The following is a 15,024-nucleotide window of genomic DNA, read 5'->3' as shown; positions in this document are numbered from 1 at the left end:
GTTTATGTTGAATTCCATTGAAAAAAATGTTCTGCATTATATTCCTACTTAAAACAAATGTATTGAGATTTTTTTTAAATAGATCAAACGAGATATGATTACACAGTAAGAAATTTATCGCTGTATTATCTTCTAACGTTTTCAAATAATAACGAAATTAAAATGTTAAAGATTTTTTCAATGGTAAAAGATAAAATGTGATTATTACTTTAAAAAGGTAAGGTTTTAAGGTACGTTTCATAATAATAGCAATGTAGACACAATTTGTCAGATTCTTCATCAATGTTTCATACGCTATGGTTCATTTAGGCGTTCATAATCATCGTTATTATTCATTATACACGTTAATAATATTCACGAAGATGCGTGATCAATATTACATTGTAATATTTCACTGATTTATAACAAGCGTTCATTCAATATTTAAAATTATTACGAAAGAAATTTTCCAAGTATATAGAAGAAAATCTGCAACGTTTTTAAACGATTTTCGCATTTACATACAATGGCAAATAAGCTTCAAAATACTATCTGATTTCATTCTTCGATCGTCATTTTTCGTACAACGATTAGTATTTCATGTATCAAGGTGCCTAATCGATATCGTTTCACTCTCCAGACTGTCTGACTATATACGTCCTGCTACTACTTTCGCTTTACTCCCTTTCCAACGTATACATATGCGCGCTAAGATACGATGATTTGAATCAGTGAGATATTATATGTTTAAAAAACTAGAAAAAAAAAAAGAACAGAGTAACTTTCAGAAATAAAGTAATATGTATAATATATGCGCTGTTACCGAACTATAACTGACAACGAGGTGATATAATTATAATCGACAATGAAAATATCGATATTAGACGAGCAAGCTTCTTCCCTGGTTCGAAACTATCGTCTTCGAGGACACGTCGCTATAGCGAATTAAATATTTTATTTTCAAATGCGGATCGCTTAAAAATTGTTTATAATTGAATTTGACGGGGCATGTTATAATACTCGACTTGACTCAAACGATCCTACCTTGTGCTACATTTCTGTTGATTCTAAAAATTACTGCCTCGTAGTTGCTCTTCTTCATGTTATAATAAACCTTGTGTCTCGCGATAACCATTGTCAAAGGATTCTAAAGAATTGAATTATTTCGAAAGACGCATGTTTCCAGAGTTATTGACGTCAAAAGAAAGACTGATTTTTCTCCGATATTTTCGGTTCCGCGGGTTCTCCGTGAAACGTGGTACGCGTGGAAAAAACCTGGAATCTTTCGACACAGTAAATGCATATTGTACGCCGATCGAATCGCGACGAAGGCCCACGCATCGATCGAGATAGCAGCATCGGACCACGATATATCAATATGCTGTCTACGTTATAAAAGCAGGCATCCAGCTAGCATGCTACAACGTGGCTCGTCCACGAAGCCGTTGCTGCCGCGATCATTCTAATCCTAGCATGCACAATCGAACACAGCCGGATAAAGCGATCATCGAGCGACGTTTCGACGATGAATCGACGCCGATTCCACCTCGAAACTTTCGACGCGCGCCTGCCACCCGAACAGCTTTATCGTTCCACGACCAAACCATGTGTTCATTGCTGTTAGAATTTTAATGATCAGTCAGACGTATACGTCGCTTCGTTTCGCGAACCTGACAACGCGGATCTCTGTTTTGTACGTCGCTAATATCTAACAAGAATGGCTAATTTCGTGAACTGACGCGAATACGGAATAAGAGTACTTTTAACGAAATTAAATATTAAAGATATGGTGAAACGTATCGTAAAGTACAGCGAGATATTAAAGTATCCGTAAGCAAATTTAAAAGTAAAAAGTTAGGTATATTAGTTAAGCATATGGTGCATATGAAATGTTGTTTCCTTCGAATTTGTATTTGGCGGGCTAAATCCATTCATTTCTGTACTATAGTGAATCATAAAAAATTTGGAAGAACTATTATTATATAGAATTGTGTATTCTACGGGAAACGGTCATTTTTAGAGTATTCCGTAGGTAAAGAGTTAAATGGCAAATCCCATAGTATTCTTTTCGTCGCTACCGCTGTATTTTTATCATGCTGTTTCTTTCGTGTGGTAAAAAGTTGGTGTTCTGTTTCGATTTCTGTTTTTCGTTGCATGCTATGTATTGGTATATAGAACTTTGATACAAGTTTCTTGTAAATGTAGCAGCCGAACCGGGAAAGCTGTGGAAGTTGCACGGAGATTAGGACAAATTAATCCTTTGCACTTGTTAGTTGATTTTTTTCATGAACGCTGCATTTGAAGATCGTTGAATTAATATCCTGCTTTTGAAATACATCAATATTTTCACATTTTGAGTGGAAAGTTTCTTGAAAGTTTGTAAGTTAAGAATTCCTCACACGTGGTAATTAGGATTACGAGTCACTGCTTCTTGAATCAACGATTTAATTTGGAACTATTAATCCCTGTATCGTGCGATATTAATACTAAGCATAGTATAGAAGTATAAAGAAAGGATTAAAGTATATCGAAAACAGAAATGAATTTTTTCACAAATAGATAGTTCGCTATGAAGTTTACGATACGATGGTAATGTTTAATTTGAAGCATCGTTTCGATGAAATTCGGGTTACCAACGCCCATAAGTTTGGAATCAGTAGTTTGTTAAAGTTTGCGATTGGGATTGAGTTTATGACGCGAACGTGACCTATTCGCTGCTTTTCTGGCTTAGCTTCTTTCGCTTATATCTGGAAAAAGCTTCGAAACTCTGATTAAAAGTAGGAAGCCGATTTTGGTCGCTAGCAAGGTACCGTTCAAACTTGAAACATTTCAAATTTTTATCATAGAATTATAGTATTTCCTTGGTGTAGAATATCGGATTATCTTCTATCGCAACTCGTATTATTATTAAAACTTGAATCGTGAAAAAGATATTTTCATTTTTCTTCCTTAACATTTTTTATTGCTATCTGTATCATTGTGGCTCTTTGGATTTTATAAACCACTAAACCAGGTTGTTTGAAAAATTTGTCCCATTTTTAGCAAGTGTTGATATTAAATCCTACGATTCGTTTGCCGAACGTGGAAGATATTTGTTGCTTGTAACAAACGCTAAGCTGCTTAATTTGAACAAATAATGCTTGCATTTGGACTAAATGCAACAATCGCGGAGGAACGTCTGGAATTTGTTGACAACGAAAGCATTCCTCAAGAAGATACTACTAACGTAAAACATACTATCATACAGGTGACTTTTTATTAAATTTCTCTCACAACAAAAGATTGAATTTATTAGATAAATATCTATAGAGAATGGTCCGAAGAAGTTTATCGAGGAGGAGGATGAAAAATTAAGAGCAAATGGTAAAATATCGTTAGAGCAATAGACACGTGCATTAGTCGATAAATGTGAATTTTCAGATATCGATGCAAGCCTTTTAAACGGTCATATATTATTCAATTATATCAGATTAGTAAATTATATTAAATTCAGAATTATTTCGAATGAAAATTAGTTGAAAATTATTCGAGTTTGAAAACATCGAAAGTTACGATTTCTAGAGTATCTCGCTTTCCAACGAGATATAAATTCTGTTAAATAACTGGCGCCACTTATCTATAGAGGATTATCGATTCGACAAGTAACGTGACCGTGGAAAGGCAATTAAACGATTATGAATGAGCATAGTCTAATAAGACGACGCGCTTATCTCCGCGCTGTAGATCGAATCTTATAACGCACCGAAGAAAGTTTAAATCTCAGGTGTACACGCTTTGTTATTCTTTTAGAATTTGTGTCATTCGTGCGTAGATAACTGTTTCGAAATTTGTTGGCGCAGTGTATAAAAATGTACAAATTCCGTTGACATCGGAAAGCGAATAGAAATTTGAGAATTTTTCTTATTAATTCATTATTTTCATTAACACGCTGCGAATGTTTATGTATTTGTGTTACGACAGATAAGCAACAATGGCAACAAATATATAAAATAGTATACAAATAACAAATATATAAAAAGTAAAATACATGTTAGAACATACAGACGATAAGATTTTCATTTTAATTGTTTTATTTCTTTATTCGTGTCTACGAAAATATAGATTTCTGTAAACATTTGTATAAAAACATTTCTATAAAAGTTTCTATCCTGTTCTTGCGAGCTAACTCTATTTTAGCATAGTTGAGAAATTTCATAAGTCTCAGGAAAATACGAAAAAATAATTGTTGACACGTGTGACTTCTTATGTCAGAACTCCTTTCGGAACATCGAATGTTCGTCTGTTTGTTAAAATGAGTATAAATTCAGGGAATCGAGATTCGAGAGTGAAATCACGTTAAGCGCATTGAATTCAAGAAATTACTCACCGAACGAACGAACGATATATCTCCAACGACGATTACCTGTTATATAATCTCACCAAATATCTCCATGTTCGAGATATTAATGATTTTTAAGATATAGCTCTATATCAAAACTGTGATACACGTTGTATCATCAAGTGCAAAGGATTAAATACTACAATGTCAAAAGCTTTTTCTACAAACAGAGCCTCATTGTCCATATGCCGTAGCGCACATGTCGGATCGATCGCCATACTGATAACAAATCTAAGCAATACGACGTAATTCATAGAATACAATGTACCTACAAGGCATGTCGGACGCCAAAATGTCCTAGTAAATGTACGTATCGCTCTTTGTCTGCTGACCCTCCTACGAACAAACATTTGGAATACAATTGTTATGTATGACAACCCTGTATATCGTTATGAATACAAGCGACAAATCGTTTTAATCTTCATTTACAGGGTTCTCCCATAATCTGCTTATTATACTTAAAGTGATTCACGAAACAACTTGAACACTTGTCATCTTTTATAAATATATTATGCGTGTCATATAAAACATCTGAAATTTCATTAGCACTGTAATGAACGCTGTAATGAGAATTGTAAAATTTCACAAATATACGTATAATCATGACAATCGTGTCTCTCATTATGGTGCTAACAAGATGTCAAAACGTTTTATATAACAGGCATACAATACACACACACACATATATATATATATATAAAATTGTTGCGTGATACGTGTTCAAATACTTCCGTAAACCACTGTATATTATTCATTTAATCCTTTCCTGCTAAGATACTTCCTTTATTCAACGTTTTTAACTATTTTTCCGAATTATGACTGTTTAATCGGTGACAATAAAAGTTTCGGGTAAAATTGATATATTAAGTATTCGAGTATCGATGTTTAAATAAACGCAATTTTCGATACAGAGATTTGCAAAACAATTTATTTAAGTTTCGACGTTTGTTACGCGAGCAAATGTATCATTGTTATTTTTAATATCGAACAATCGTTATTTCGATGAAATAACTGGAGGGAAATTTTCAAACGTTTGACATGGAATTTATAAACGAGATTTTTAATACAGTTACAAGCGTTTGTAATATTTAGGTAATCGCAATATCACCAAGCCTGTGATATTCAACAGAAAAATTCTTCTACGAAATTCGTTTTACGTATCGTCCAATTTACCTGTTTTCAATTCCACGCGGTTTAATCGACTTTTTCTCCGCTAGCTGGTTCTAATTTAAAAATACTTACCGACAAAGTTGATACGAGAAACAAAGGAGGAAAAAAGAAATGCAAATCCGTTGTTGGTAATTATTAAAATTATAAAAATGGCAAGCTCGAAAGCATATTTAGAATGCAAGAAATGAAAGAGAAAAGAGGCAAACGAATGCAAGAAATCATACACGCAGAAACAAAGGCAAACAAACAGACACAGTCGCAACGACGGAGTAATATTAAATTTCGAACGATAGAAAATTCACACGTAAAAACAACGAAACAATTTTCTAAGAAACAAAATGTTGAATTTTTCCATACCTGCTATTCCGTTGCGAAATTAGGATGTAATCCAAACGATATGTACCCAGCTTATAATTCCTTAGTTATAATTATAATGATCTTTTTATTGCTTGTTATTATAATTTGTTGTTAATATATTATTCTAAATTTGTTTAAATGATCTTTCAATGGATAATATTTTATTAATAATTAGTAGTCAATAATTTTAGTAGAAATTTCTAAACATTCAATCCTCTATCATTTTTCGATTATTTTCATTCCTTTTTGTCGAAGATGAACTGATTATTGAATTGATTTGTCAATAACGCTTTGATGATAATATCGATTCAAGAATTCACGCTGTAGTTTATAAACACTTTTCGATGAAAAATTTGTCGGACCTATTGTTTAGTATCAAGAAGATTGGTAATTTGTTATCATGATGAAATCTTCCCATTTTAAATATTCTTTAGAAAACCAACGTAAAAATTTCAATCGTTTGCACATTTCTTATATGCTATACAGTATTTTATAATAATACGTACTCACAATTTATTAGTCAAATCAAAATATGCTATTTTATGATTCCATCATATATACAAATCTTTATGTAAATACAAATGATTTCTCAGATATAATTATTTTTCGTATAAGCATTTACGTATCAAATATATCCTTTTTCAACAATCTCTTCATATTTATAAACGAGGAATATTACGATGCGATATTTCGACCGAAATATCTCGTGTATTTGCTTTTCAATTTTCGCATTTAATGTGGTATAACACACGTTTATCGTTAATCCTCGCACACTTGTGAACGAGATATCTGTTAAACTAATTTTCATTTCAAATCTTCGCAGTAGATATATCTCACTCTGGTAGAAGGTCACGCGAGATCTTGCTGAGAGCGTCGCTCGAACAACGAGATATCTCATTAATGGATGCGAAAGATTCAAATTTCCTCCTACCATAATTCTAAATTCAAGCTTCTAATTACAGAATCTCTATATAAATTTCGTATGTTCTCCATAAAACACGTATGAACAATTTCATCTCTAACTTCCCATCTCCTTCCCTCACAAACTCAAAATTCTCTATTTGCTTTATCATTTACGCGATATTTATTGTATTTACGATTACTATCGATCAAATTCAATCGTAAGATTAACAAATCCTGTGTCTTTGCGCAACAAAACAAAATTGTCTACGTATCTATGTAACATAAAATTTTGTATTCAGAAAATATCGATTATCTCAACCATCAAACTTTCCAATAACACAATACTATCTATTAGCATATCCTACCATCCCTGAACTCGATGAAAATTTTCCAATGTTTGTATCACGACAAAAGAAAAGAGGAACATCTAGCACAAAATTTCATATCAACGGCATATCAATTATCTTAACCATCAAATAGCCTCAACACGAAAAATCTATACGCGATATACACCGCAACTATAATTTGCAACGTGAGATCATCGAACTCGACTAAAATTTCTTTACTTTATTCGCGTATCGATTTACAACATATTAATTATCTGAGACAAGACTTCTCACTGCGAAAACACGTATATCGCAACCAACGATCTACAGCGTAAATTCCCAAACAACCTGAAACCCGAACCCGCCCAACTGACCTTTTAGACATCGATCTCCTGACCGACGTCCCGGAAGTGTAGCTCGGCGTACTGCATTATCGTGGGCGCGGACGGCGACCGCCCATCGCCAAGGTTCGACGACATCCTCTTTGACTTGTTCCGGTTCTTCGTGTCACCTGTGTCCGCGTAGTGCGTGCTTTCCGGTGGGCAACGATTCGACTGTCGTTCCCAGATCTGCTGACGAGAACTCGGGTTCGATCTGTGATAGTCGGTTGGACACTCCGCGATGTCATCTTCGTAGTAATGGGGATAGGAGATTTTGTAAGTCTCGGGTATACCGAGTTCTTGGACCTGGTGGAAGCTCGTCTCGCAGGAGGGCGCGCTCGCGTACGCGTCTGCTCTCCTGGAAGCTTCTGGCCGCCTCTGTTTCTGCTTCCGCTCGCTACGCTTGTGCTTCCTGTACTTTTGACTTCGGTCGCTTGACCGGTTGCCCGAATGGCGGCGCGGTTGCCTCGTAGAGTCGTGGTTCGCGTAGTTCTGTTGCTCCTCGTCGGGATGAGCCACCATGGGAAGATGATTCTCGTGCTGTGCCAAGGTCGGTGGTCGGCTGTTCGCGTGCACGTACGAGGTCTGCAAGGGGCTAACTATCGAGGAATGATAGAGGCTGCGCGTTAGTGGCAGTGTTAGTTGGCTGGAACTGTTGCTCGGTAACGGATAGCTGTACTGCTGCATCTCCTGCCGGTGTTGTTGCTGGTAGTGTTCTTTGTAGTTGTATAGGCTGTCGGTCTGCAACAGGCAGGGTTAGTCGCTGGGGATACGGCTGTCGAGGGAGGTGTCGTTAGTGGCGGATATCGCGATACCGAACCCGGAGGCGAAATGTTATTTCGTCTTTCGAAACAGCGCCAGTGGATTATTATCAGCGGTCGGAGAGATGATTGGTCGCTTGTAGGAAGGTCTACTGGGATTTTCCTATGCATATAGATTCTTTGTTATATGAATGATTTTGGCGGGAGAAATCGAAAATACTTTACAAGACATGTGGTTATCATCGTGGTGATAAATGAAATTTCAACTCTGACGAGAAAGAAAAAAGCAGAAAGAAGGAAGAAATGAAAGGCGATCGAAGGTTCATTCTTTGACAATTTTTGAGAGGAAATGTTCGATAAATTAAACTAATTTCACTGATTCGATGGTACTTTAGAGAAATTATCCATGGATTTAGCGAACTATTATTTTATCCTTCGATCGTGCTAGTGGGTAATTACCGCATGCGTGTTGAGACAAATGATTGGAAGATAGGTCCATTGGGATTTCAATATGGATTCTTTGTTATACGAATGATTTTAACAATGGAATAATTGGAAGTATTGAGAGGGATACGATTGTTCCGATAAATTTGAAATTTGGAATGTTGCGAGATAAAATTTGTCGAAGGAAATGAAAGGCGATTTTAATTCCATTATTTGGATATCGATCTTTTGTTATATGACTGAATTAAACGATAAAATGGTCGAAATAAGCGGTGGTCTTTAGCGATGAAGCGAAAGTTGAAATTTCGACAAAGTTCTTGAGAGAAAGAGAATTTATCGGAGAGAACGTAGAGACACAATGGCTATTTCATTTTTTGCGAATCATTCGGAGGAAACGTCTTAATTCAAACAATAGCATTCTATAATATTAATTGTATCTGAGAAATTGCTCTTGATAAGTCAGTGAAACGAGAAAACCGAAACATTTTGTACCTTTTAATTTTTATTTCAATTCCGTTCCGGCAGAAAGAGATAGCTATTCGTCGAATTAAAGTTTAATATGCAAATATTGTTCAAACTGCTACGATATATTCGACGTCAATTGGCTATTTGATTCATTCACTGGCAAAGCGATTTGTTTCGAGAACGAAAATTTCATCGAAGTTATTGATCATATGACAGATAACGTTGAATGAAGCATTTTTTTCTGATATTACTATTTATTTCGTGTGTCATTCGCGTATGTCGTATATGATTTATAGCGTTGGCACGGCTCTATTGAAAACAAGTCAATCGTACATGATCAACGTGCAAATCAACTTGTTAGGATTATCGAAGAGAAAAATGTATTATACAGTTTAAACGCTTTATCGTATCACGTTCAATCTTCTCTATCTATTCCATATTCTTTTCAAAAAATAAAACCACGTAGCTTCGTTCTTAAAAACAAATTACAAATTTTACAACTCAGTTTCTTCTAAATTATTGCATTCCAATCGAATTTTGTCTGGATACTCTGCTGATTCTTTCAGATAAATTGAACATACGTTTTTATTTCCTTTTCATGAAATCTTTTAAAAGGAAAGTTATGTAATTGATAAGGAATAGTACAAAATTTCCTCTCTCCGATATCAGAAACATTTTCGAAATTCCTATGTCCGATATATTCAGTAATATTTTAGGTGCTGCTGTACTCTTACCCCGTGGAACGATTAATTTATTTAATAGTTTGCAAAATTTCTTCCTCTTATATTTCATTAGTGAAAGAGCCAGTATCCGCGATCGACATTTTCTCTTTTCTCCTTAACGGCGAAATATAAATCCTAGCTTATACACAGCATTCCCGGGAATGAGCATAACGTGGTTATCGTGTACCTCTTGGCGAAAGTACTCGTTATAAGGAAGATCGTTTGAAGCTGGTGTCGCGTCTCAAAAAGATTTTCCTCGTCGGTCGACGAGAAGCGACTTGGCGAACCAGAGCATCCGTATCTCCTTTTCTCCGTTGCTTCGAATAGACCGAGCAAACATCTTTTTTACTATCTCTTCAAAACAATATCAACTCCGTGGAAAGGGGAATTTCTTTTTTCCTCCAAACAGAAAGAAAAAAGGAAATGAGAAGGAGACCGCGCCACTGAGTCTTTAAAAGGCTTCGAAATAATATTTCACCTCCTTTTATGAATAAGGTTGAAAAGCTTTGTGGCAAGCAACGTGTACAGTTGTTATTTACGTGTGTATGTGTGTATTAGTATCTTTGTGTCGTGAGTGTGGAAACTTACTTGATACGCGGCCGACATACACAAGGACGGTCGCTACATAGGTGGCCAGATCCAGCTTAGCAGGGAAAATATGATTTCCGATTATAACTCGGCAACTCCGGCAACTCTACCTCCTATTTGCTCGAAGCTGCTGTTTTATATCTATTGCGGACACGTAAATCGTACTCATGCAGTAGGTGCGATGCTAATTATTAGAAACTTGGTGCTTAAGGGATAGGATTTACTTTTGTATGCAATGTTCGAGAATATCGTTGCTGCTGCCTAAATCTCGGTCGCGATAAAACGGTAGAAAAAAATTCAATTGCAAAACATAAATTGTTATCTCAGAACTGTTGGGACGACATATACATATATCCTTTTTTCAAAATATACCACAAAAGTGCTATAACTTATACCATAATCGAGCAGTGTATAAATAACTATAAACAAAATACGTGTAACGTAGCTTTTTTTCAAATTTTATTCAACAGCGATAGAAATAAAATAGGATTGTTTAATTTAAAGTATTTAAAAAAATGACTAATGCTTATGAATTTTAAAATTCTTCCGCTTCTATATTTGAATAAACGTCGTTAGTTCATTATACGACTTGAGCAGTGGGTAATTCAAGAATATGGTCGAGCCAAGCGTAGACTAATTACACGAGGTCGATGGGATATGATCGACCGAGTGAGATCGTTGGCTGATATTGAACAATCGTTGGAAAGTCGTTGAATATTGACCGAGTTGGTAATTAAGATGCACGAAAGAATGGAAATGGCGAAAATTTGGTTTTAAAATGTTGACCGATCGCGACATGAAAATCATACGGGCGCTGCATCTTAAATCAATAGGAAATTAGTCGAATAGAAACCGCTGATTAGTGACGTCATTATTTCACGAATGGAAAGTTTCATTTCATTTGATTTTATTAGGTGGAAGAATTGAATATCTAATCTTATTCTGTAATTTTATTTAATAATCAAATCTTTCCTTCTACAGCTCTGTTCCGATCACGTGGCACATCCTGTTACCTAACGGTAATACAATATATTTCCTTTCAAAACTATATAGCATTCCTTCAAAAAGCATGATCAAGCTAATCAAACAAACGTTCCATAAATCCCTTCCATTTTTCTCTTCGACTATAAATAAACCCGTCCTTCAAAGAACATGCATCTTATCCAGCTCGAAAAACATGTTGTAAAAACCAGGCAGATACGTAGATAGAACACAAGAACGAACGATTGGTCCGATCGATCGATCACCCAGCGGACGATCAATCCCAGTGTGTTCGTTTCAACAGCTTCGCAAGAAACGAACGATCTCCTGGGGGCGGCAGCAACGGTTCTTCACGAACTGCTACGAATACGGGTACTTAACGTACATAGGAAGGAACACGAGTAGTCGACAAACCTTGGTCCTCGGCAACGAGATGTTTTTCGGTGGAAAAACAGGAGGGGGAACGTTTTGATAGGTGTGCTTCGAGGGATCGGTCTTCTTCAACTTTCTTGGCGCTGGAATCGGCGGTGGCGGTGCCACTGTCGGATTCGACTGTTTCTCGTCCGATTGATCCTTGTTCGAACGACTTTCGTTCGAACTTTCATTAAAATTTGGATTCTGATCCGATTGGTTGGTGGATAAAGACGGTGTACCAGATCTGACGATAGTCGTGATCGTACTGGTACTTCCGTTCTTATGAGGGCACTTGTATATCGGAATAGCGTAAAGCTGATACTTCCTGTGCACGTTGTTCTCGTGTCTGCGACACATTCTCAGTGAATAGAATTGCGAACGTTTGTGCTTCCTTCGGCGTGGCTTTAGGCTGTTGTATTTCAACACAGGCGAATTATTCCTGGGCATGTTGTAGTCGCTATAGTGAGGGCCTAGGTGGCTCCTGGTCGATTCATAACCGGAACTAGCGTCGCAGAGAGACGCCGTTCTGCTAGGCGACCGCGAGGGACATGGCGAGCTCTGTACCGAACGATGATGATGACGATGGTGATGATGCAACGTGCCATGCAAAGCCGAAACTCGGGCAAACATAGGGGAAACCAACTAAAACAAAAGACAACCGGCCGCTACTTATGCTCGAGTTTCACTCTTTCCACTCCAATTCATCTTTGCTCGCGTTTTATGATTTATAGACGTTCATATAGAAATTTTCTCTAGATATTTGATATCGATAGGAGCTACTCCTTCCAATTAATGATATATCATCTTTAATTTTATGTGGATATCGTTGCGCGGCAAGTGAGAATTTTTAGAACTTACGGCATCTACTATACCGATACCGATACCGATACCGGGTTTCTAAGTTTTTTTTCCATTTATCGATTATATTGTACAAAGTGCTTCCAAATTTACAGTATATCGTGTCGTGGGGAAACTGTGGTACACCCTGTATTGATTTGATACTTGATATCGACCGATGCACCTCATAAAGTTAGAGATTACATTGCAATTATGAAGTATTGATTTTTCACTTGATATTTGATATTTATAGAAAGTATTCCTTCAAACTAGCAACATTAAGCTTCTCGAACAACGACGAATAAGCTTATTCTCTGAACCTATTAATTCAATTACTATCTTCAAGAATTTTAAACTTCCTTGAGGTAATACGAATAATAAAGATTTTTACCTGGATTTTATGAATGTAATTTACAAATTGGAATAATAAACTGTAGTGAAAGATAATTTAAGATTCTCACTTTCAATCGTTCTAGTAGAATTGGAGTGCAAAGAATTGAAACCCTTCAGACAGTTCAGTGCGAAGAAAAATTGGAAATACTTGTCAGTTAATTAAATTCACTTACATGGTAATAGAAATGCATAATTGAACAAGCCCACTTGGTATAAATAATATAAAGAACCAAATAATTTTATTCTAACGAATTGACCTGTGAACTGATCTTAATGAACGAGCTGATCTTTAATTTATCTGTGTTTTATCATAAATACTATCGATATAAAGTTTCAAGCAGGAGAATCGAAATAATTATGGAAAATATAATTCTTGCCGCTCGACCAGTCGTCGAACGCTCATATTTAAAGCCGACGAGGAAATACCGCTGGAAATAAATAAACCGCGTGCAAAGCAGCCGCTATTATTAGTTTTCATTGTTTCAAGGTACTTCCGTATTTAATTTCGAATAATATCGGAACGCGATCGAAGGTTTTTACGCGAGAAATACTCGAGAAGTTTATGCTCTCATCCGCTGAAAATCTATCTTCGTAGCCTTCCAACGAATTGTTTATATTAACGACGCTCCTATACACGTGTTAAATATTTCGCGCGATATTTTTGCACTGAACAACCTCTGGGTTTCGTCAAAATCGTCTTCAAACTGCAACCAGTTTATTTGCTCGGAAAGTTGAATGTGGATTTAATCGTACGAATAATTCAAAGTCCCCTTCTTTCTGTTTCTTCAATGTAAAATTCCTTTTAATGTTAGAGTAATTATAAAAATCTCTTTTCTATAAATTAAACTTTTATTTGTAAAATTGAAATTGACACAACGAGCGAGGATTCTAATTGTACAGTATACGCGTTTTAAATTTCTTCTCATTAACTTTAAATTGCATCTTTTCTCGTTTTCTCGTATAACATGAAAATCTACATTGAGAAATCATCTTTACCCTATCCGCATTACGAATTGTACTCGGACCTCCTTGAAGGCTAAGATTACGAATCATATGAGTTTTCGACTATCGTTTGTTTGCGTCTCTTGTCATCGAGCAGGAGAACACGCATTTGTAATCAAGATCGGTCGTTTGTTCGAAAAATTCGTTCACCGAGCATAGGGCCAGTTATTGTCGCTCGAATGTCAACCGCGTACCGTGCAAGCAAACAGGCCAAACGGACAAACTGGAATACTGGCTGCAGAATGAGATTCGGCCACCGAGACGGCTATTGTCACGTGTGCTTCATTTCAATCCGAGTGGACGAAATTGCTGTGCTAGGCGATTCCTCGGAACGATTTCAAGACCAGCGTCGAATAACAAGCAGAACAAATATAAAACAGGCTGCTTTCTAGCTGTTTCACGCTGTTGCTTTCAGTCATTCCACTTACCTTGATACGTAGATACGGTGGAAGAAGTCGATTGCCGTGAAAAGGTCGCATTAAACACGAATGTAAGTCTCGTTTAGGTTTGCCAAGTTACTTGAATTCCAACGACTTGACTAATCTGAACAAAGCTTTACACATATCCGCATCAGGTTACTTAAACTTAACCGACTTTGAATGAAATATGTAATTCGATTCGTACAAAGATAAGTTTGAAGTCAAGTTACCTCGAATCGATTTGAAGGAAGCTTTAAATACCCGTGTCGGATTACCACAGCTCGAACATAGGCTTAAAGTTACATAACTCAACTTGTACGGGCCCAAACTCGAAGCGAAGTTGAGTAAGTTAATCTGAACGAGACTTCATAAAGAGAAAATCGTGTTCAGCGAGTAAATTTGCCGGAACGAGCACGAACGGCTGTGTTCGACGGGTTTCGCGAGGCGATCGGAAAATTAATTTGTTATCTCTGTGTAATTTTGACACGGGTGCGGGGCGCAATAT

At 36.3% G+C, this 15,024-nt stretch overlaps 1 protein-coding gene across 9 annotated transcripts in view; it reads right to left on the bottom strand.

Moving 5' to 3' along the window:
- LOC122573133 (hemicentin-1) overlaps positions 1-15,024 on the bottom strand; it is a 422,997-nt gene that overhangs the window by 1,735 nt on the left and 406,238 nt on the right. For 3 of the 9 annotated variants that reach the window (XM_043739125.1, XM_043739123.1, XM_043739128.1), the window contains one exon: positions 7,488-8,234. In XM_043739125.1, coding sequence (XP_043595060.1) covers positions 7,491-8,234 — 744 coding nt within the window. In that variant the 3' untranslated portion in view covers positions 7,488-7,490. Of the gene's footprint in view, positions 1-4,626; positions 4,694-7,487; positions 8,235-10,473; positions 10,615-11,045; positions 12,511-15,024 lie in introns of those variants that run through there. The other 6 variants (XR_006318664.1, XR_006318663.1, XM_043739130.1 and 3 more) reach the window with 6 other exon arrangements.

This window comes from Bombus pyrosoma, linkage group LG11 (genome assembly GCF_014825855.1).
Source record: "Bombus pyrosoma isolate SC7728 linkage group LG11, ASM1482585v1, whole genome shotgun sequence".
Lineage (NCBI taxonomy): Eukaryota > Metazoa > Arthropoda > Insecta > Hymenoptera > Apidae > Bombus > Bombus pyrosoma.
Note: the sequence above shows the minus strand (reverse complement) of the source record. Positions and strands in the feature narration are given on the sequence as shown.